The sequence below is a fragment of the Sciurus carolinensis genome, chromosome 10 (assembly GCF_902686445.1).
Source record: "Sciurus carolinensis chromosome 10, mSciCar1.2, whole genome shotgun sequence".
NCBI classification, from domain to species: Eukaryota; Metazoa; Chordata; class Mammalia; order Rodentia; family Sciuridae; genus Sciurus; species Sciurus carolinensis.
Window position 1 is genome coordinate 91,910,395 of NC_062222.1, and position 25,738 is coordinate 91,936,132.

At 31.2% G+C, this 25,738-nt stretch overlaps 1 protein-coding gene across 16 annotated transcripts in view; it reads right to left on the reverse strand.

Moving 5' to 3' along the window:
• The window catches only part of Adgrl3 (adhesion G protein-coupled receptor L3), a 776,587-nt gene that overhangs the window by 32,262 nt on the left and 718,587 nt on the right, over nt 1-25,738 (reverse strand). For 10 of the 16 annotated variants that reach the window (XM_047566096.1, XM_047566083.1, XM_047566091.1 and 7 more), the window contains one exon: nt 23,609-23,705. In XM_047566096.1, coding sequence (XP_047422052.1) covers nt 23,609-23,705 — 97 coding nt within the window. Of the gene's footprint in view, nt 1-929; nt 982-5,544; nt 5,674-21,263; nt 21,306-23,608; nt 23,706-25,738 lie in introns of all 16 variants that reach the window. The other 6 variants (XM_047566094.1, XM_047566093.1, XM_047566097.1 and 3 more) reach the window with 3 other exon arrangements.

A 25,738-nucleotide genomic window follows, 5' to 3' on the forward strand; every position in this document is an offset into this window, starting at 1 on the left:
CTTCAAGTTTTTTGCGTTCTCTTGAATGAATAGAAATTCAAGAATCTATAATAGTTTCTTAAATCAATTCAAATGCAACCACAAAAGGAAAAAAACACACAAACATTTAACCAATTCTGGTAAATACGGAAGGATATTTCCTTTCACAAAAATTAATTAATTCTATTAAACTTCTCAATATGCTACTAACTTGTGAAAATATAGCAGTCATTCTATATCTGTGATGCAGTTACGTTTAACAAAACTCAACTAGTTCAATACTGGTTTAAATGAAGTGTCACATATATGTCAATTTTTATTTGAACTTCTGAGGCACACTCTATTGAAGAAACACTGTTTTCAAAAATAGCAATGCATAAAATGCATTAATAAGCAGCTATCACAGACATAGGTTGAAGCGATTTATTTTCATGTTATATCTTGTACACAAATCCACAATGTTAAGAAAAAAAAAATGCTTTTTAAAGGGCTGTATGTGATGAGTGACTGCCGTTGAGAGGCTGCGATGGTATGCCTGATGGTTATGGTTGCGTGGCTGATGCATTGAAACGTACATTTTTATTTCTGTTGTCAATGCATTAGGCAGAGACTGAAGACAGCCATTGTAAAATAAAGTGAGTATGCTGCATGTGACACACTTTTATGATGGAATGTACTAATAAAAATTAAAAGTTTATGGATTACTTAGCAAAAATAAATGCTTAATTTAAAAACAATTTAACTCACACAAACATTACATGAGACTTAACAACTATGTTGATTATGTGACAGAATAAAAGAATCAGACAACAAAAGCGTCTAGTCTTTATTAGCATATATTTATATAAGTTGATTTATAGGCTTTTTAGTTTTTAAATTGTGAGATGAACTGTTTTTAATAACTACATCATCTATATGTGATGCAATAAAAGTGAACTAAAAAAAATTACATTTGATATGCAATGTTTAGCTTTACTCCCATACTTGTCTCTCTGTAGGGCTCTAAACGACAGCATGAAGAAAAGGAAAGAAAAAACAACAAGTAAGCTTACAGCGACAGTAGAGGAAACATGAGTAAAAAGCAAATTGATGATATGCAGAAAAAAGAGTCAAAGGAAATAATTTTCACTGCCCCAAAATTCATGAGTCTGTGTTACATGGTTTATCATAATAAAAAACACTGATATGTTAGTCATAAAATAAGCAATCCCCCTTAACACATGCCAACATAAGAGTCTTTAATAAGCATTTTACAGTTGGCAAATTTCAAACAAATACACACTTATATTTATTACAATTAAGATTATTGCACAAACCAGAGAATAAAAAGAAGGTGAGCCAGAACTATTTCCACTTCGAGATTTCAATACTGTTACATGTATGATGTTAGAATGCTCAAAAGGAATGCCATATAATTTTAGAATTTTTAAATGAAATTATTAATAAAATCTTAAATACAGAAAAAAACTAGTTGACGGTTTTTGTAATTCTGTTCTTTTTCCCCCTTATGTATCTTCTTTCTCTGCACAAACATTATTTTTCCTCATTGTACCTGCACAAATTTTGCTTATCATTTGTAACTGAAAACTGATCACTATTGGAGCTCATATCCAGATTCGTGGATCTACAGAAAAAAGGCTAAATTCATTTATTCTGTACTAAGAAAATGTTTGGGGGAAAATATCACTATCAATATCAGGTTTTCTTCTGGATTCCTGTAGAATCATATATAATCAAATATTTTGGGAGTGGATCCTTTCAAAACAACTCACATTTTAAGCAGGTCAGAAGACTTACTCTTACTAATTTTGTTTACAGGAAGGTTAAAATATCACAAAATAAAGACCAGTGAATTCACTGAGACAGATCATTTTGAGGAGTTCCAACTCATTATAATAATTTATAATAATTTAACCACTGGTTTAAAGAGACAGTTTAGTTTTTTCCTTAGCAAACCAAAACTTACAACATTTAAAAGAGCAGAAGAATTTTTTTTTCAAATTTCAAAACAGTTTTAGAATAACAATGTGAAATAAACAGCCAAACTGTTTATGAACAGAGGTAAATACCTGTAGGCTCATTATAGCTCGATCCTTAAATACAAGGTACTAGAACTGGAAGTACATGAGATAGATCGCTGAGATTCAATTCCCATTTTTCAGAGATGAGGAAACTACAGTGCACAGAGGATGGGCCTCCTCATCTAATGTTTCCCTGCTAATATGGCAGAGATGGGATCAGAAAGGGGATCTCTAGACTTCTTCCAACTCTGCTGCAATTTTCTCTTCAAATCTGCTGTAGGCTTTGAAAACCATGATGGAATATTAATTTATATGTTTTATAAGGTAACCTTGCATTCTCACTTGTATTCCTTTACTACATCCCATCCTACAGAACTAAATTAGAACTTTTAGAACTAAATTAAATTACTTTAAGATGTAAATTTATTTTAGCAAAATCATGACTTCCTCTGTTACATTGTGTTGACAGGTTTTTCTATAATGAGATTTATCTCTATGAAAATGAATTTCTAATACTGACAAAAAGATAATGGTCCAGAAATTCTATGCATGAAGTTTTAAACATTTCCACAGATAGCATCTGAATTCAATATAATAAAAGTAAATTATTCACTTTTATTTTCTAACTTCATATGCTTCAGTTGTAACACTATAAACACATCTTTACATATTTTAAATAAAGGTATTACAGACAAGATTGGATACTTTAAATCTGAACATTCTATGCTTGGATAGCATTGGTACAACTGAAGTAGAGGACCCATAGAACAGAACCAAGTGGTTATTCAACATAAACCACTCCAGGAACCACTCGAGTACATACCGGGTCAACTACATTTCATGTAAGATTTCACCTTGCCAGTAAGAATGTAAGTGCACTCATCTGAAAGCATAAGATTAGCAGTAATATGACAATCATCAAGATTTATTTTTGGTTGGTGGTAACAGAATTATTTTAAGCACTACCAGGGCTTCTTAACATTTTAAAAATTACTAAAACAAGAAGAACAGTTCCACTTCTGGCTCTGAAAAACATTAATAAAATTATTTACTTTTGATTTTTGAGAAACAGGAGTAGAATTTTTTAAATTTACTGGAATAAAGGAAAAATCCATTCAAACTCCTTTGTGTATTTATCGATAATCTTAATAGCAATAACCAGTAATGAATTCCACAGGAATAAACTTTGAATCTATATGGTGATTTTAAAAATCTTGTGAGAATTTTGATTTAATAATTTAGATAAATATGTGTCCACCATTAAAAATATCCCCCCTTTTTTGGATACCAGTAAAAATAAAGATGAGAAGGCAGATATTGAATTAAGAAAAACACACAAATTAATAATTGTCACTTTTTCATTATTTAAGAAATGACACATTATCTCTGAACACCAAAAAAGCAAAATAAAATGTGATCCAAATTTATTACTTTAAAGTAATTACAACCAATTCTTCTGTGTAAGGTGAATAATGCAGAGTACATTTAATTTGCAAATATGTTGAATCTTCATTTAACATCATTCAAAATTTACTAATATGTCAGGACATTTAAAAATATTTATAATGACACAGTTACCTCTCAGTTAGCCTAAGGATAATAAAGACAAAACAAACCCTTAAAAGATCTACTAAATTGTTCTGCCAAGCCACATCTGGTGTGTTGTACAATTCACAGAGTAACTACAATGGAATAGTGACACTGAAAAATGAGAGACTACAGTATAGATAGGGTAATGATGAAGAAGGACCCAGAAACTATCTCATATTGATGGTTCTGTTTTAGTAGGGAAATCAAAAACCAAAGGAAAATAGGTTAGCTGCTTTCAAATATTTCAAGGATTTCCAACAGGCAACCAAGGATGCATTGTTCTTCTTTCCTCCAGAGGCAAACCTAAGCATTATAGTCAGAGGAATATATCTAGATATCTATACATATACACAAATGGGTGAAAAACAAGCACAGCATTTCAACAATCTTGGGCATACAGAATGTCAACAATCTACAGAGCATTTAATGAACTCTCTCCTTCTGACTCTCAAAGTCTATGATTCTTAAACAGGCAGTCTTTAAGACAAATGATGAAATCGAAAGTTTACTGAATTATTTCATCATATAAACAAACATCTTAAACGCATTCCTGAAGTCAATTGTTAATTAATAGCTTTGGTATTTCTGAAATAACTTAAAATCATCCTTTGTATCTGACAAGGAACCCTATGGGGCAGCTCAGGTTATGTGAAACGCCCAGTGGCCGGGCTGCAACAAACATGCTTTTCTGGAAGGCCCATTCGCACCAAGTTTTACAGTCACACCACTAATCTTTTACCTCTGACTGAGAAATTAAGAAGAGAAAAAAAGAAAAATGAAAAAAAAAAAAAAAATAACAACAACAAAACCTCCAGAGATGCCCACAAAGGATAACAGAAATTTTATTCCAAATTGCCTGGGTAATTTAAATATTGCTAATCTACTGCATTCAACTTGTAGGAATCATGGATGTACCTATTATGGTGAATTTTAAATGGGATGTTTCTTTAATGAAACTTCTATTTCAACAATTTTATGTTCTATTTATACATATACATATACACACATATGTACATATGTGTAATAATATATCTTATGATATATACATGTATAATTTAATAATTTTTATAATTTTAATATAATATATGGATACTCTTAATAGCAATAAATAGTAATGAATTCCATAGGAATATACATATATATATATGTGTGTGTATATACTTAGAAAAAGTAAAACCATGTCCACTTATACTTAGAAAAAGTAAAAACATGTCCACATAATTATAGTGCAAGCTGTTTTTTAAAAGACTTATGCTTGTTTGAAATACAATTAAATTTCTGTATCATTTTCAAGATGGGATACATTAGAGGAACCATTTTCAAAATCTGTTTGTGACTTGCAGCCAATAGAAGAAATAATTTTGTGATCTGCTTGCTCTAGCTTGTGTAGGCAATGGCAAAGCTAAGGCAGAACCTGAGCTGCTACTGCCCAGTTCACTGCTCTTTCCTCTACTGCTTAGTTCAATGTAATTTTCCCTGGAGTTAATCTAATGCTTTCATCAATACTAATGTTTTGTGCCCAGAGTGTACTTCATGATTTAACAAAGTAAGATTTATTTTCTCCATCTTATAACATTAAGACTACTGAATCAAGTCTTCTTTTATCTTACTTACCTTAGACAAGTATCTCATTTCTCAAAATAAATACATAGGTATTTAATATAGAAATAAATGAACAACAAGAAAAGTTCTGACAAACCACAATACGTTTTGTAACAGTACAGAGAAACAAACACATATGGATGAATCAGGCATTTGTTTATCAGAAGGCATCCATTTCTTACTAAGGAAAGCCTAAGGAAAATGGAAAAGCACGGAGAGGGGTGGAATGTAAGAGTCTGTGTGTCTGCTTCCAAAACAAAGAAAAGGAGGAGAAAATAAACTAGAATGTGCTCATAAAAGCTACATAAAATGGGACTCTCACTTGAAAAAATTAAGATAAACTCCAGCACACCTTGTGCGTTGTACATGCTGACAGAAGGGTTGTTACAGACCGCCGGTTCCCCAAGCAATGTATTATAGGGATTGTTAGTACCATGCGGACGAAGCAGAGCATTGCTTATAAGATGATTAGCCATGGCTCCTGGAGCAGCCCCATAGAAAGACAGAGAAAAAAAAACAAAAGGTCAATCAGGCAAATGTGTTTGAAAAAAAGAAAGGAAACATTTAGAATGACAACAGTTGATATAGCCCTGATTACAGGCAGGCAGCTAATTAAACTGAAAAAAATATGCCACTAGAGCAGCACACATTTCCAACAATGTACACATATTTGAGTCAATGGGAAAGAAAGAAAATGATTTACAGTGTTGCTTAGGCCACATTTATGGTACTCTCTTTCCCCAGGTGTATGCAAGAATATATTCCCATGCTTGCTATAAATAAATAAAAATAAAAAAAGCAAAATCCAGTCATTCATACAAACAAAACACAAAAGCAAAAAAAATTAAAATAAAAAATTAAAAAAGCTAAAATGCGAAAAGAAACAACAAAACATTTCCTTAGGCTCAGAAACCACTGAGTTGTTTTCAATGAAAGTAAAAAAGAATAAAAGGCAACATTTAAGATCAAAACACTCATTTGGAGAGCAGTTGTTGACACAACAGAAGAATTTTACATTTCTTAGAAATTCTATGCAGAATTACTGAAATTGAAATAAAAAATATAATCACTCTTATCAGTACACTACAGTAAGCATACTAATGGGGTGATCTTATTAGCCTGGTAAAAAGTCATACGGACATTATTTTTAAATATTTCAGATAAAATATTAACTATGATATCAAGCAATATATACACACATACATATACAATTCCATTTTCCATTTTCCAACTATTGTTCAAATTTTGGCATAGAAAAGAAACAAAATTAAATTCTTTCATCTTTTTGTGAACAGATATTCTTAGTTTTCAGCACACCATCAGTATAAGTTGCAACCTCCCATCCTTCAAAGTCACTTAATCAAGAAGCAAAAAATCAGAGGAAGTTTTATTACATATAATTATGCCATGTGTGAACATGATAGGTAGAACTGCAAATTTATGTTAGGTGATAAAGAAAGAAAATGTGACTGAAGAAAGGAAAGTAAAAATTGTGTGGGGATAGTCAGGTAACATGAGTGGGTACATGTTAATTTTTCTCATATGTGTGAGAATTAAAATACAAGCCATATTGTCAACAAATTTACAAATATTTGTGATCCAACAAAGAACTATTATTTGGACTGTAGAAAGAACTCTCAACAGTCAACAATAAGTGCAAACAAAATCCAGTTAGAAACTGGTCCAAATGTATACACAGACATTTCAAAGAAAAGGATACATGGGTGGCAAGTAAGCTCATGAAAAGGGCTGCTATTAGCCATTAAGGAAATGCAGATGAAATCACAATGACTAACAACACATCTAAGATAAAAATAGTGATAATATTAAATGTTGGTAAGGATGCAGAGAAACTGGATCACTCCTACTTTGCTGATGGCAATATAACAGTACAGCATTTAGGAAAGGTTTGGGAATTGCTTGTACAATCTAACATGTAATTATCATATTACTCGGTAACTGCACTCTTGGACATTTATCCCAGAGAAATGGAAATTTATCTTTACAGAAAACTTGCACATGAATGTTCATGGCAATTCCACTTGGAATAGCCCCCAAATAGAAAGCCTAAATTTCTTTCCACTGGTGAATGGCTAAACAATATACAACAGGATCAGACCATGAAAAACTACTCAGCAATCAAAAGGAACACATTACTATATACTTAAAACCTAGATGAATCTTCAAAGATTTATACTGAGGGGAAAAAGCCAATCCCAAGTAATAACACACTACATAATTTCATTTATAGATATAATATTCTTGAAATGACAAAGTTATAGAAACGGAAAGATTAGTGGCAATGTGTGCCATCCTTGTAGTGACAGAAATATGTTATTCTGTATGTTATGAAGGTGCATGTGCCAACCTACTTCATGAATAAAATTACATAAGACTAAACTTTAGCTCAATGAACTACAAATAAAGTTGAATAAGCCTGAATGAGATTGGTGGATTGTATCGATATCAGTATCCTGGTTGTGATATTGTAGTATAGTTTCATAAGATATTAAGGGAACCAAGTAAAGAGTAAATATCTTTCACTATTATTCTGTACAATTGCATACAAAATACAAATATCTCAAAATTAAACGTGATCAATATTGTGTTAGTAAAATAAAAAATTTATTCATTCATAGAAAAATGTAAAAAAAATGTGAAGGGACCATTTGACAATAGTAATGTTTATCTTTCCTAAACTGTAATTCTTTGTCAAGGTAAGTTACCAGCCAACTAATAATTATTTTTAATCTCAAAACTGGGAAAGTGAATACCTCTTGATTTAAAGAACAAAATAGCTTGTATGATTGCTAGAGAAGTAAAATATCATTGTTTTTAAAAAATAAGCCATATATGTGTTCACATCCTGTATATCCTGCTAAGAATTAGCATAGAAGTAGCACAAAATGTTTCACTTACTAAATGTTTAATATTTGTTTGTTGAAGTTGTACAATACACTTATTTAAGTGTTCTTACGTAGCACAATGGCAGATCTTCTATCTGTCATGTATGGATCTATCAGGGCATTACTTTCCCATGATAAATTACATATATGGAATATTACTAAGAATAATTTTAAAAAGTTTATTACAGTGCCCTTCAGATTTAAAAAATGGTAAGTTGTAGATCTTAAAGATTTATATTGTGATTGTTATGCAAGTTTAATTGTTGGAGGCAGGATTTGGTTTGCCTAAAAAAAATTACCTTTAAATTATACCTAATACCTAATATTTACATTTCTAGCTCTTTTCAAGTGCAAAAGAAAAGTTAGTTTTCTAATGCAAATAACTGTTTTCTGGAATTATTCTAAATAAGTATTTAAGTAGAAAACAAAAGGTAAAATTCAAAATAAACTGGTGTGAAAACTTGAAGTAGAAAATCAACCAAATATATATTCTCAAAGATCAAAAATGGGAAGGATCTTCATGGCTAAGGTTTTGTCTGCATTTCTATATATTTTCCTTTATTACTACACATTATTTAATTTGAAATAATTGGAAACTGAACAATAGAATAAAAAGGTCTCATGCCATTTTTTTGTTTTGCTACGTACATTTTAAAATAAAACATCTTTTTCTTATATATGTAGAAAAATAGTTTTTTTGTACTAACATAAAAAGAAGCTATCTGTACTTTAAAATAAACACTTGAGTTGAAAAGAAGTATAAGCAAGAAGCAGATAACTTGATAACTTTATCATTCAGCTTATAAAAAGCCAAGTATATAAGGAAAAAATGATTAATAATAAAAGAGTTGTTTCATAATAGAATTCTAATGAAGGTATTTAAGTTTTTACTGATAATCCATCTGATTATATCTTTCCCAGTATAAAGTTCTTTATCAGTCCTAAGTGTTTTTCTAATTTTTGAATGTAGTTTAAAGTACTTCAATTAGTGAAACTAATAATCTAAGATGAAAGGATTTTAAAAAATTTTTTATTTGAAAGGAATTAGGTGAAAGCTGATTTTATTTTTACTCAATGCCTGCTAAGCTTTAAAGACTGGTCACATGTCAGAAATGCTACTGGTACGCAGTTAGGTGTTACCAGAGATATAGATAAACTTCAGTCTCCGATACTTGGCTTCTAAGGTGGGTCCCTTCCTCAAATCTCAGTGCAATCCAGAATCAGTTTCAGGTCTTTTACTCATAATGAATGACATGTAGCCTTCATGAGCTATCCACCTGTTGTTTGTACCAAAACCATATAGACATGTACAAAAATAATTTAAAACTTTTAAACAAAATGCACATTCCTCTTCATCTCTGGTATTATAAAGTATTTCCTGAAAAAAATGAAGAATCACTAGTTAAAAATCAGTGGCTGTTTTTACCATTTATCCCTCATTTTTATACCTCCTGCACCAATGAAACCAGCTTTAATTTTACAGTTATAATTAAAGGAAGGGCTTCATCAATAAGAACAAGAGTAGGAAATTGAATGTGATGCTTAATGGGTTACGAAAAGTGTAAAGATACTGATAAACTCTAGGGATTTTCTAGTGAAAAAGAATAAGAGATATGTCTTGGAAACCAAATTATTATCCCTCATTTGATTCGCCTACAAGTCACTTTTCCAAGGACACGCAGTACTTAAAGTGACCTCAAGAGGTCCTTCTTTCTATCATGACAAACAAGTGCGATTTTTCTAGGAGTTATTTTCGCATGGCTCCTCCAGTCCACCCTCATTAAGCAATTCTGGTATATTTTTGAATGGTGGCACTGCAGAAAAAACAAACACAAACAACAGCTTGCTGCCAGTGCCTGGATCCTTTAACTAAAAGCTTGGACAGAACCTGTCTTCCTCCATCTTCTACATGAGAAGGTAGTTTTGTCTTTTTGCTGTTGCTGCACTGCTTTTCACTCGTCTTTGCAGAAGTCTATTCTGTTTGCTTCTGGCTGTTTCCTCAATTGACTTAGGTCACTTTGAATTCCGATACTATCTTCCAGGATTCTGTCTACCCTGTCTCTTCCTCTTCCCTCCAACTAACTTCTGATTTGTAAACTTCCCTTCTAACAGCTGTGAAATTGCTCAAGACTTCCAAGAAGTTCAGTGTTTATAGACCATCTGTCACTGTTTTTTAGCTGGAAAGTTAAGTGTACTGGTTAGTCAGTTAGAAGACACAAATAAGTTGGTGTTTGGAGCGAGAGAGAGACAGTTATAGCGCCATATACACGAAAAAAATGTTTACGTGCTAATTCTTTTAACACTGGGATGTAAACTCTAGAAAGACTGAATACATAGAAAAAATTTCATTGCTCTACCAAGTGTCTAGAATAGTTTCTCTTGCTCAATAAAAAACTGTTTAATTAATGAAAATATCATGTAAAATTGATGCCATCTTGAAGATGTAAAAACCAAGTTACTTTTATCAATTCTGAGTAGTGTTAATAATCTTGAGGAAAATGAGGAAAAACTTTTTAATGGTGCCAGTTGTCTAATTCCTGATGTGATTTCCTTATTTCCTTCTAACACAATACCAGGTACTGTACTATCGAAACTTTTAAAGCAGAAATAAGCAATTATATAATTACTTGGAATTATATAATGTTACCTAAATACTAACTGCAAATAGTAACAATAATACGAAAACCAAACAAAACTGAAAACCAACCAAACAAACAAAAGATAAAGTGACTGTGTAAAAATAGCTGTCTCAATCATCCAACACACTAAATCCTGGTTGTAGTCTCCTCATTCCCGCTTATTTGCTGTCAGAAACAAAGGAGAGTGAATTCATCCACAGAAAAGGAATTAAGATTGATTTTGACATACGTGAATCATCAACATAGCTCTCAAGAGGTGGTCAGCCACGAAATCTTTTATTTCTGGTGAAAGATAGAGACAAACCAACTAGGATGGTTATATTCCATATTGAAAAGCTCAGAGAAGCTTTTCTGACAATTATTTATAAAGTCAGAGCCTAAAGCCCCTTGGAAAAGATTAGTTGTTTTAAGAAGGGTTCTTTTTTCCCTGTATTTATACCTGAAGATTGAGAGTGGTACAATAGTTTTTGAATGAGTGAAATTTCAATGCAATAATAAAGTGCATACTCTTTTTAAATGTATAGTTTTACCACAAAACTGTGACATTTCTTTCCTGGTGACAACGGAGTGGGTGTTTTTGACATTGGGAGGCCCTGAGTGACAGCATTGTCTGGGATAGCTCAGTGTGATTCTTGTAACTGAGGACTGGGAAATCTAAGGCAGATCAGTGTGCTTTGAAATTGTGAAGTGAATAACAGACCTGAACAAGGATGAAAGTTGGATCCCACTTGAATCTAGATCATTCAGAAAAAGAATGCAAACGATGCTGCTTCTTGAAAGGAGGCTAACAAAACTACATTGAAAAGCTCTTAAAATACCTTGAATTGTTACTCTACACTGTCCCTCAGACTAAGTTCTTAACTGATCATACTGGATGACCAAAGTTTTGTCCTTTAAGATCTTGATGATCCAATGTACCAATTAAGTACCACTATTCTTCCATTGTCACAAAGCATTATGCCTTAATCTTCAACTTCTGGTTATTTATAAATATATACACTGGCAAATGAGCAGTTGTTTTATCCTTATAAAGCTATTTTATAATGGTTTTATTTTATGATGGTTCTTTCTTCTTTAGTATACCTCGTCCTCCATCCAATCCCTCAGTGTTCTCTCTCCCTTAAGTCTGATATAACTTTTTTTTAATGAAGTCATTTTTTTTTTAATTGTAAACAAATGGGATACATGTTGTTTCTCTGTTTGTACATGGCGTAAAGGCATACCATTTGTGTAATCATAAATTTACATAGGGTAATGTTGTTTGATTCATTTTGTTATTTTTTCCCTCCCCCCCCTCCCCTCCCACCCCTCTTTTCCCTCTATATAGTCCTTCCTTCCTTAATGAAGCCATTTCTGATGTGTACACTAATTCATATAAATCAAAGTTACATATATAGTGAAGTATCACTACTGAATAATATATTTATGTTTTTATCTTCAGCCCTTAAATTTGGCCCATCATGAGGCTTTAATTCATGTAAATAAAAATAGTCTCTCTAATGATAGTATTTCTTACAGAATTGGATTAGTAACTTCAGCACAAGTCAGACCTTTTGCATGAATGTGGTATCTGTGAAGTTGTGAAATCCCCAAATTTGTCTGTAAAAGGTTTTAGGTGTATGCTTGCATGCTCATTATGCATACACACCTGCCTACACTTCTTTCTGGTGTAAGGGTCTGATGGTTTCTTTTTTCTTTTTCAATGATTTAAGAAAATGGGTTTAAGGAAAATAAAGTGGTTAGTCTCTTTCCTTAGCTAGTGAAACATAATATAAACAAGAAAACTGGAAAAAGTTAATTAGAAGTACCCAAAATATATATTATGTACATGCATAACACCTAATCAGTTACAATAGAGCACTATGGAGAAAGGTTATAAATCAGAAATTAGAACTGAATAAAGATTTTAACATCACCTAACCAACAATTATCATCTAATAAATAAAGGAATAAGGACCAGAGACATTTTTAATTTCTGCAAGGTCACACATGATTCTGGTGGCTTTACTTAACTTTATTTATTTTTTCATTACTTCTTCTAGAAGTGCATGAAAATTTCCCATGTTCTTTTCAGTAATAGTTATTTCATCTGCTGTCATAGATTAATTTATATAAAATAAGCAAATAAAAGTGAAAGTAGGTAGATAAAAAAAGAAACTCCAAAAACTACACAGAACCAACTCAGACACTGTTTATTTTAAATTTTTTTTCCTATTTTTTGCTTTTCTATGTAATCAAATAACACCCACCTACCCTACTACAAAGACAATTTGAGCAATGATTAATTCCACTTTGTAGGAAATAGAGGCATATAATTCAAGACTAAATCACTTATTTTTTTTAAAACTAAGACAAAGGGAATCTGCATAGTACCCTTAAAAGTTGTATAAAATAACTTTCAAAACATAATTTCACATTTTGATGTTTTAATTCAAACAATTAATGAAATTACAAAGTGTCCAAGAAGAAACATTTTGTTGAAAGTCAAAAGCCTTTTCATCATTTTCTTCTAAATATCATAAATTGAAGAGCTGACATCTTGATTTATCACACTGTACACTTTTAATAGCCAACAAGTTTGCTATTAAATTTTAATCAACCTGCCTATTAAATTTCATTCAAATGGTCTGGAGATACTTCAGTTTCTTTTAATAGCTAATTCATTCACTGGGAATTTATTAATATAGATTTCAATGACACATTTTCTCCGAAGTACAGATTGAGTTATTGTTAGTTCAATACAAAATGAAATATTCTGAATGCAGAGGTGTTGCATCTATTTTAATATATAAATTCAGAGCTTTTGACCTGGGAGCCCTAGAAATTACCTATTCCATCCCTCTTATTTTGTACTGATAGTTTTCTATATTTCTTCATGTTCAGACACATGAGCTTTCCTTCAATTAATACTTAGAAGTTGAACTGCTGGGTCATATATTGTGGACACTTTGAATTTACAACATTTTGTTAAAATGCTGTCAAATGTGTTTATACCAATTCACATTCCCTCAAGCAGTGTATACTTCTCGAATTCTTTCCGGGAGTTAGTTTTGTCAAACTGACATTTTTGCCAATCAGAGTATGAAATGATATCTCTTATTGCTGCTATACTTTGCATTTCCCATTATTAGAAAGATGAGGTCATTTTTCATGTGTTCATTGTTCGTAATAGTTTCTTTTTCCTGAATTGTCTGTTCTTTTGCCCACATCCTGTATCAATTTGTAGACATTCTTTAAATAATCTAGGCACTAACATTTTGTTTGTTATGTGTGTTGTTTACATCTTCTTCCTTTGTGCTATCTGTTATGGATATGGGGTTTGAGACAGACCTCTTTGTCTTCTTCTCATAATTTATGATCTTAATTATTTTGTTTAAAAAAAACTTCTCTAAACTATGCTGTCTTCTAAAGATTTTAAAGTGTTACTTTTTTGCATTTGATATTTTCCCCCATGACAGGCAACACAACTCTGTCACATTTCAGACAAAGCAACTGATGCCAGGATATTCAGGGATGTTTTTCCTATGGTCAGCAGAAAGAAATGCTGCTTAGATATGGTAGATTTTCTTACTCATTAAGCCAAAATGGGAGGACTGTAACTCAGAATTCTTGGTGAACCTTTGCTTTAAAACAGAGGAAGTGGTTGCTCTGCAGAATGATAATTCTATATAAATTAGTCATCCATTTCTACATCTCATTCTTTGTGGTCAAAGCATGAATTTCTGTGTTCTAATAACTTGGATATTTAGAATTTTTTAGCATAGTACTCAATACAAAGAACACTAAGTCTGAAGATAACAGGCTAGTTTTTTATAGCTATAGACAGAGTAGTGGTTAACCACAGTTCTTTTTAGTAATACAAGTCATATAGAAAAAAAAAAATTATCTTTGTCATTCTTACAGTAGCTATTCATTTTCTTCACATCAGATTCTTGATAATCTGTTAATGGTATATAGTCAATTTCAGTTATATTTGTTTGCAAATCACACATTGCTCATGCACATTTGCCAAATAAATCTTCAGAAAAAATGACAAGTGTAGCTATTAAATAATATAAGATCCTTTACCAAAGTAAAGAACATATGGTTTTTAGTAATACTGTGCAATATAGGTACCCTTTTTTATATTATGAAAATCATATAAGCTTATATACAGGACTGTCCTAAAACCTGAACTATAGAACTGAAATCTATAAATAAAAATGTATGTCTGAAAAAATATGCATGAATTAAAACAGTATCCATGAATAAAGAGATTTTTGAGTGTTGTTCAGAGAAGGCTTCTTTTATCATATGATTATTATCAATTTTGTTCTGCTTAGACCAAGCTAATTCAGGAAACATATTGTTTCTGTTTTTCTAAATCAAGATTGACTCTCTTTCTCTCTTTCTTTATATATACCCTCAAATTTTTCTTAATTTGCTAATACTTTCCTGGGGTCATGTACTACCTTGTATTATGTAACTTGTTTTCAGGCATCCATATTCCTTATAAAGATAAATTATGGGAGCTTACTATGAAGCTCAGAAGAGAATCTATCACATAAATGCTTACTGTTAAATGGCATGCAATATAATTTATATAAAGCCAAGTCACATAAAGTTAAGCCTTCTTACACAATTTAACAAGGGTTACTTTAATTGAATATAGCAGAAATATTGATAATGACAATTTAGGTATCCTTTCTATTTTTTTTTTTTTTTTTGGTCAGGCATATGCACCCTTCTTTCACATTTTAAATTTTCATGTAATAAAATTAACTCCTATGTAATTGAAAAATAGTAGATAAATTTAATATGACATTTCTTAGAAAAAATAAACTAACAAATGACTGTTCATTGTTGAATATATTATAGTACATTTGCAAGCGTTATGTTTATATTCTAGTAGGAACATTTTTTCAGATGAGAGATACAGTTCAGATTTTGTTTTTAAATTTGAATTTTATTTACATCATAGATTTTGTTAGAAGCAGAATAAAAATGAAAGTAATAAGTTTTAATTGATAACATTATCACTAAAATTACTACTCAAATTTTCTACTTTTTTCAGATATTACTGTGTTGGAAACCATCTTCATTTAGCAGGATCAGACTAGGTGGAGCCTCATGACATAGAAGACCGATTTCTGAAACTGGCAGACAGGGAAGTCTGGTCCAGACTGCCAGGGAGTATGTGGCGCTGAGGGAGTGGTTCCCTGTCTGCTTGCGTGATAGTCCCCCTAAGAAAATGTCTCCCCTAACTCTACCCTATCCATTTCATCACAAAACAAGCCCTTCCATTCAGGGGCCCTTTATCTGTGTGTCTATAAATAAGAGAGTTGGGTCACTCCATGTTGCTAGAGGCCAGGGCTGGCATGGCCAGACCCATCACACTCCCTCTCATTTAAAAGGAGTATTGGCTCTTGTGTGTTTATTGATTAGATAAATTTATGGGTAATTGATTGATTTATAGCCAACATGATCCTCTGGTAGTTAAGCCTTTTCTTATACATGTGGGACATGTTTGAGAGACCCCCACATTACTGAATTGTCCTGACAGAGAATGACATAGTTTCAAGAACTGTTAAGTTCAAAAGCACAAAAATCTAGGAAAAGTTTTATCTTTGTTTCTGTTACTAAGTGATAGAAATTATTTGCCTGAATTTTAGCATAATATTTGCCCTGACCAAAATGTAAATTCTTTTACTAAAATATACATAACTAAAAATTTATGAAAAAAGGACTCTAGAAATAAAAGATTTGAAAGCATCCAGAAAGGAAGAGTGATCATGAAATTCTTTTGACCTAAGTTTTTAAACTGGGTCTAATACAGAGTAATTCAACATATTGTATATCCAATACTTTTACAGAAATACAATTTGACAATATGTCTCTCTATATAGTCACATTTTTTTTAAAGCTTTTCTTCTACTGCACAGGTAGAGGGAACGTACTGTAAAGAATGGTATAATAACAAAATATAGTGGCAATGAATAACACATGAAAAATTTAGAAATAAAAATATGATAATCTCACTGTTAAGTATATCTGTTTTCCATAATAGCTGACAAAATTAAAGGTCATTTTGAAATACAACCTTGAAAAAATCTTTACTGTAATCTTTAGCAACTTCATGAAAAACTGCCGTCATATGAAGAAATGAATATATTGTTACTGTGCTTATGACTTTGTGGTCGGAAAGACCTTGCTTTTAATCTAGATTTTTGCCTTACTATCTACTCGATCTTGAACAGGTTAGTTACATTACCAACCAATAAAGCCAGTTTCTTCATGGATGTAAGATAAAAGATAATAAATACAGAACTATGTTTAATATATAAATTCTAGATACATAGACTAAAGGAGGAATTCCAAATTCATTAGGAACTATCAAGAGGTATACTGTATTCTTTTCAGAAAAACATAGCAATTGCTATGTTGCAGTCTCACATTTAACTCTAAGAAAAAGAAATTTTTGAAAAATTATTTCTCACTAAATTACATTAAAAATAGTACTATTTCAAAGCTAAGTGGAAATGTTCTACAGCACATCTATTTAGAATTTATCAAAGAATCTCACTAAAGCTTGTTTGATTCAAAATAAAGCTAAGAAATATAAGAAAATAGGCAAGTAAATTTTAAAAATGAGGATTCTACATAGATAAACAACTCTCTTTGTGAATGGATATAAGAAAGTTTTAATAAATACTGTAACAACTATAACAAATACAAACCACGTTGATTACTATGTAGTTGACTGTGAGAAACGAGATTATTTGAAGGTGTTATATCAAAGAGACAAGTTGAAAGCAAAGCATAAGGAGGGCCTCATGAGTAAGTGTTTAAGGTTTTTCTTTTTAAGTTTCTGCCAACAATTTATAGCAAGGAACTTTGTTCCTGATTCACTAGTAATCAATATCTGATATAATTCTTTTGCCAATTGGAGAGTTCATTCTGAACATTACTTGATCTCATTGGGTTAGGAATCAGAATTTAATGGTATTATTTAATTACCTATTTAACTCAGCATCTCTCTTTTAAAATCTGTTCCTATGTTGCATTTGGTTATTACACTTGTTTTCCTAACACAGATTTCCTTATCATATTGTACCTTTTCTAACTATATCTTTATTGATGACATGTACAAAAGAAATTAACATATCATTCATGTACACATCAAGAAATGCAAAGGACAAAAAAATTAGACATAAATATAATGGTGAGCCTCAAAAGAAAATTTTATTTATGCCATAGGTTACTTATATTGCATTAACATCATAATGCTTATTCATAAGAAAAAGTAGTTTGTTATATGGAATTCCTCCATCCTTGTTAGACTCTGCAAGTAGTATCAACACATTATTAAATACTTTTTCAAATTTCACAAATAGATATAATATTATTTGAATAGCTGGTTAATATTTACAATGAGTGATTTTATAATCTTTTAGAACAGCAAGGTTCTGGGGCAATATGGCATATTTTATGCTTATAAGCCAGTTATATTTATTGACATGAATAAAGAGCAGTAAATGAATATCAGTGTTTTGCCCTAGTAGCTTTAATTTATATAAATTGTTAAATTCTTAAATGCCACTTCCAGTTTTTCATTTGCATTTCTCTTTAAAAAACATAAAAACAAATTAGATTTGGGAACCTGAATATTAATGAAATAACAGGTGATTTATTGTAAAATATCTTCAGCTTCAGTGACCAAATTCCTAGAGAAGACAATATAGCCTCAGACAAGACATGAGTTAAAAAGAGGCCTAGTCGTATCCCAGTTCTTCTACATAGCTTGTTATTTAGCAGGGCTGTCTGAATTGAACTAGTGTTCTCTAAGTTTTTGAACAGTAGGGTAGTTGGAAGAAAAGAGAAGATAGGGTTTGCTTATGTCATTGTCTAAGGAAGTAAAAAAGAAATATATTATCTTTATATCTTTGACACTAAAGTAGGGTTACAAATCAAAAGAGGAAAGTATAAATAGGCAGATGTAATTTGCATTTAATTTCTAATTGAGAAGAGACAATTCAGTTTTATTAGCTTTTTTCTTTGTTAGCCTCAAGGGTAGCAGCATCTTAGGTGAATTATTATTTGCTTTACTTGGCATTCAGGTAACCTGCTCATTCCTCCCACCTTTTCTAGAAAATAAAAAGGAAAGGAAACCTTCAGTAGTGAATGATGAATTTTAATATCTGATTATTTGATAGCCTTGGCAAGGACAAGTTTTAACTTATTAGAAAATATAATATCTCTGAATAAAGTAGTAATAACCATAATAGTTCTTATTATGTTCTGGGTACTGTTGCAAACAATTTACATATATTTAAATTATTTATTCCTCTCAAGGACCGTCTGAAGTGGGAACCATTTATATCCCTATTGCATAAGCCCTGAGAAGTTAAGCAATTTGGCAAATGTCACTGGATTAAAACTCAATGTCTGTTTTCATAAAACTACTAGGTGAAACTATAATGAGTAAGTCAGCTGCTTGCAAATGTATATTTGATGACAGAGTTCTCCTCCTTTATTAAAACAATGCTCTAAACCAATAAGGTCACCTTTTAGTAGGTAGTTCTGCCACTAACTGAGAGCCAAAATTTACCTTTTAAAAAAAAATCTATGAAAATATATGCATCATCGTAGATCATCATAATTTTACTGACTATAAATTCAGGGAGAATCTGAATACAAATCTGAACTCTAAAGACAACTGAACTTTAATACAAATCTGAACTCTAAAAAAGAGTAATTATATGCATTTATAAATAAGTGCTAAACATCTACAGATCAGTGTTCTGAACCAGAACACCTAAATATGGCTTAAATAAATATAGTCTTACTGATCCAAGTCTCCATGCCTAAAAATTTATATCACACTAATTTGTGTGGTAGGCTGACAAAATAGAGAATGAGAGTTTAGAGAGAAATAAAACTCCATGATGCCAGGCAAACCTTTGTTCCAGAAGAAGTGATTTTTTTCACTAATTATACCACTTGGAGGGAGCACAATTTTGTAGTACCTCATCAATGGGATGAAGGTTGAAGTACTTTTTGTAATTCACACAAAGATACATCATTGTCAGGAGTTTCTTAAACTTGATTGGAAATAGAAATTTCTGATCTCAATCTAATTAAATAAAAAGAAAATGGTAAATGCCATTATAATATTTGCAATAAAGTCCTATAAAATCTAATTTCAGAAGGTACTCTGATTTTTATGTAGATCTAAGGGGTAAAATGAAGATGTTTAATAGGTAATTGAACGGCTAGAAAAATCTCTCAACGAATCCTTCATTTCTGGATCAAACTCAACTTTTAAAAAGAGGCATTGTGAATCTAAACTGTTTGAGATGTGGTTTGGGCAGCAGAGATTACGATGAGGAGAGATGGGTAGAAAGAGTAGTAGAGTCCATCCCATCACTACCAGGATGTTGCAGCTAGTAGAGATTTAAATTAGATTTCCAATAGCCGTGGGAGGAGTTGGGAATTGAATACTGACTAAACTTTCAAGGCATGTACAAAATAATAAATGCTTAAATAAACAAATGAATGAAACCTCCTTCACACCTACAAGCTTGTGAAAACTCGGTTTTGCTCAAAGTTAACCCTTTCTGAGACTCTGTATTCAACCATGACCTTACAACTCTTCTAAAGTTCCTTCTGTGCGTAAGTAGCTTTAGTGATGTCGAATTGTAATAATGTGATTTCAAGGAATTCTGCATTTGCCTGAGTGTATAACATTATATGAAATAAACTGGAAGAGGCAAAATATTTTAAAAGGTTTAGGGAACAGTTGGGGAAACATTTTCATAAAAACAGACATTCAGTACAGATTAAATAGAAGTTTTTAAAAAGATGAGTGTGACCAAACAACAAACTCAAAAAGAATATATAAGAATTAGTACACTCATTGAAAATTATCCATAAATCCTCCAAGATATCACATAATTCTAATGAATAAAACCCCAATAGTAATCATCTTTATTATATTGGGAATCTAGAAGGGTAATCTGATATATATGATGAAATGACTTGTTTCAAGAACAATGTATAAAGAATAGTTTAAAAAAAAAGAAGTAGTTCTACATTGCATGGTAGATTCTTTGTTCTTAATGGATCCTAAAGATGGTACTTATTGATTCTTACTTGGAAGAATAGATGAAAAGACATATAAAATTTAAAATAATACTCTTAATGTATTGGGCAATGGTATAAACAAGGAAGAAAACCTAAATTAAAAATAGGAAAAATGTTAGGCAATAGCTATAGTTTTCAAGAGTCGACACTACTTTAAAGAAAAAATAAGAAGTTTCGTATTTCTAACTTAGAAAGAAAATGGAATTTGATTCTGAAAAAAAATTGCTAGCTGTAACTAAGAATGAATGGGAAATTAGAATATATGATGATGCAAAGATGAGGTGTCTAAGATTTTTATTTAAATAATAAAGAATATAACCTTTTGAATAAACACAAGTGAATAATTATGTTGCTGAGGTGACTGAAGTGTTTATCTGGAAAGATGAATCTTGGATGCTACCTACCTAAATATGATACACACGCCTGAATGCAGGGAAGATAGGACCCTGGGAAATAAGACAAGATTAAAGAAGGAGGTTAAAGACTATCTTCAGAGACATAATATGAAGAAATAAAATTTTTAAAGTACTTTAATCACCTAAGGTAAAAAAGGAGATGAGAATAAAACCAGGAATTTCTGACCTGGAGCAGGGCTAGGAAATTAATTCAGGGAATGAAGATCACTATGATCTCTGGCACCTTTAAAGTCACTAAGTGAAAGGAAGAATACATATCCTGATGAGAAAGATCAGTGCTTGGACACACTTCAAGTTATGTATTCCATTTAACCTCCTCCCCAAAGTCTTCATTAAAATAACTACTTCAATGTCACAAGAAATTTTATATCCTTCATTCAATAGCTTTAAGAAATACCTTTTAAACCACTCATCTTAGTTTACAGACCTCGACATATTATTAGTCAATATGAAATATTATTATTTTCTTTCAGTTTATTTCAAATTGACTCACTCATACACATATTGTTATATTCCAAGTAGGTCATATTATTGAGAAGAAATTGAATGAAAGGGATTAATTAGTAACATTATAAAATGTGCTCCAGTTTGAAGTCATAAAATATTTCACTTAAAAAAGGATTTTTCCTAACTTTACATAAATTTTAATCATAATACTAGACAGAATAATTTTACATTTTATATCCATCCTCACAATAAGTAAAAAAAAAAAAAAAAAAAAGAGAGAGAAAGGTGTATTGTTACAATCATCTCATCCCTTGATTAAACAACAGATTTTCCATGGATGCTGTGATTAGTAGATTCAAAATAAGTCTAATGACAAATCCTATAGATAAGGATAGCTTTCTTAAAAGGAAAACTAACTCTGGAAGTAAACAAATTCCAAGGCTATTGAGGCATTTGTGAACAACTAGTTCTCTATGATATGGCAAGTTAAATAAAAAGTTACAGAACTAACATTTAAAAATTTTCATAAACTACAGAACAAAACTAAATTGAAAAGACAAGATTGTTGTATATAAAGAACACTTGAGGGAGATCGTCTAAATGAATATAACGTACTAAATAAAAACAAAGAAAAAAGGTAATTGTTTTGAAAAAAAAAAAGGTAGCTGTTTAATGATATTTCTCATATTTGAAGGAATTTTCCCACTCACTATTCTTACTTAACCTAAAGTAACACAGATAATTAAAATCACCACTAGTTTACAGTTCCTACAACCTTGCTCCAAATAGCATATGAAACTCAATGAGATATATTAAAATATGAATTCCTGTATCAAATTCAGTTTGCACAATACGTGTCCTAATTTCTGTCTATAAATAAGATGCAAATTATTTGAGTAAAAGCAATTAAGAGTACCAGCATCTTAATCATAAGCAATAATTATTTGATTATTTGTTTCTAAGTAGCATTGTATGTTACAAAAATCTGACAGAAACAGGTTGAAAATAGATTGATAACTGTAGTTTAGGGGTAAGAAAAAAATAACAACATTGACCATAAAAATAACTAGGTTCATACAAAAACCACTTTCCCCCAAAACCTGTATTCTTAATATTTCCCAGCACTGATTCCACAAACGTTGTATCTAGTCATTTTTACATCAGTGAAATTAATTCTAATATCTCTTTCACACAGAGTGAAAAAGAGAGAGGAAGAGACGGGGTGGGGAAGAGAGAAAAAGAGAGCACCCACTATAAACAAAACAGTAGATCAAAGAACTTCATTTCAAAAATCTAAATGATGTTGATGTCCCCAGAGCATTTTAACCAGAAGCACATACACACACATAAAAAAATCATGATTTACATAAAAATAGTTTTCCTAGATCTTTAAATACCCACTATTATCTGAATAAGTCTTTTAGATATTAAGATTACATATGATTTTCTCCCCACAAGTACACAGGTTTCCTTAAGTATGTATTAGATAGTATATTTTTACTTCCACAAAGACTATGAAATTGTTTTATACCTGGGACAATGTGGGATTCTATGATGCTTAGCAGACTATATAGCCACATAATTGCCCATTTTCACTGCTTCCAATGAGGCCTGACAGCTCACCAGTTTATAACAGTGGCAAATGACTAGAAAAAGAAGTTTCTCATTTTCTAACTTCCATTTTGAAAGAATTTCCTGAAAATTCAGGATTTAAAAAACAGGCATATGAATAATGGAACACACTGCTACACTCAACCAGTTTTTATATCCTTGCAATATTCCTATCACGGGGAACAAGTTTCAGAACTTGCAAATAAAGCAATGCATTTAAGAACTTTTTAAAGTAATCAGAGGTGTGATAAATACGAAAAATCATTTCTAATTACCTCTGTTGAGTGATGCCGAACTGTTTATATCTCCAGTAATAAAAGATGACTCTGACTGTTTTCGGACTGTGTCATTCCACATTCTACGAATTCGGCTCTGAATGAGGGAAAGGAAGAAAAGCAACAAACTCATGAGGCTGTGAGTTTTCACATAAGTCATTCTCATTCTCTCACAGTTCTGTGAGACCTATGTAGCATCTGGAAAATAAACGATTTCTACTTGAGTCACGTGAGAACATCACAAATAAAATCAATGATACTATTTGGCTCTCATTAGGTATTTCTAAATGCCTACACCAAAAATAAATGCAACTGTGAAAAAGGAAAAAATGTAAAGTATCATACCAATTTATACATGTTAAGGATATATAGAATACACAGTAGAATTAGACAATTTTAGTTTCCAAGCTAAAACAAATTATTTTATTATAACTATTTTGTTTATTTGTTTGACCTAGGCTTGAACCCAGGGGCACTTAGCCACTGAGCCAGACTTTCTGATTTTTTTATTTAGACATAGAGTATCATTAAGTTACTTAGGGCCTTGCTAAGTTGCTGAAGTGGGCCTTAAATTTTCAATCCTCCTTCATTGGCAGGATTACAGGTATGAGCCACCACACTGAGCTAGTGAGAACTTTTATTGGAATGGGAATGTTTAAATATGCATTAAATTGTCAGATTATTAACAAAAGATTTAGTTTAAGAATTTAGACTCTTGCAAGAGTGAGATTGGTAAGAAAGAACAAAATATCATTAAAATTTACTGAACTTACATTATCCATAACTATTATAAGAAGACCTATGTAATTTTAGAGATTACATACTATCCTGACTTCTCTTTTGAAGGAGATAAAGGTATCAATTCATCCCTATTCATTGCTTCACAGTAGGAAGTTTTATAGATAACTAAAATTTCTTCCATAATTATTTAATTATTTCCATTATTATCTTCACTTCAAATTTACATGTCAGATAATTCATGAAAATACTGTAATATTTTTACATTTTGAGGAAAAAAATCTTTTTGCCATCTTATTGAACTAGGGTTCAAAAAATATTACTCTCGTGAGGAAGAAATAAAGGATTTCAAAAGTTTTTTTTAAAGAATAAAATAGTTTGTAAGAAACATTGCTATGGACAAGGTTTAAATCTACTCACTAAGGGGTTATGTTCCAAGTTTTAACTTCATAAGCAGTAACAGTAGTTAATCTTAGAATATTAGACAATTCGTTTTATTAATCTTGAAACATGTTTAGAAGTATTTGGAAATACAGTCAAACATCTAATCACACTTCCCCTGTATCAGTGCTCACACAAACACACACACACACACACACACACACACACACACACAACAAAACACACCAAAACTAATAAAAGTGACAAATCTTTAAGACAAATCTTAAAATACTTAAAATAACAAATTTCAAAATCTTGAAAGAAATCACTGAAGATATGGAAGGTAAGATATAATTTTACGGAAATTATTTTTTGGAGGGGGAAAATGATAGAATAAAATGTAGGAAACTTTGGTAGGGACATATATAGATCAATTAGGGAGAGATGAAATGAAGAAGAAAAATATTGAACACATTCTCTTCCCTAAGTGGGATACTGAGTTCACAGCTCTTCATTATTTTAACATGCTTCACAATTTCACATGCATTACACACATTCTTTAATTTTTCAGTTATTATGTATAAAGTAAATACATCTAAAAAATAAATAAAAGATAAATGACAATTACAGATATGTCAAAAGGGAAAGAAAAATCTTTCAGTCCATAGTTTTAAAAACTCTGTACACATTTCTGCACACTTACACTTGAATTCTTTTGGAAATGATCAACATTTTATAAGTGATTAGTATCGGGAAGGAAGGAAGTTTAAAGCACCAACAGGTGGGGACAGTTTTCAATTTCTTAGTTTTGCCAATTATGTCACTCTAGTATCCACATAGCTGCCACATGATCTTGATTACATATGTATGATATCCTGCCTCTTCCTTTTCTAAATCATCCCATTGGCTTTCCAAAGCAATCAAAAGAAAATCTAAATTCAGTACAAATACTTAGGGATTTATCTCCTGCCTTTTCCTCTGACTTCTGCAATTGTGTCTCTGGTGTGACTA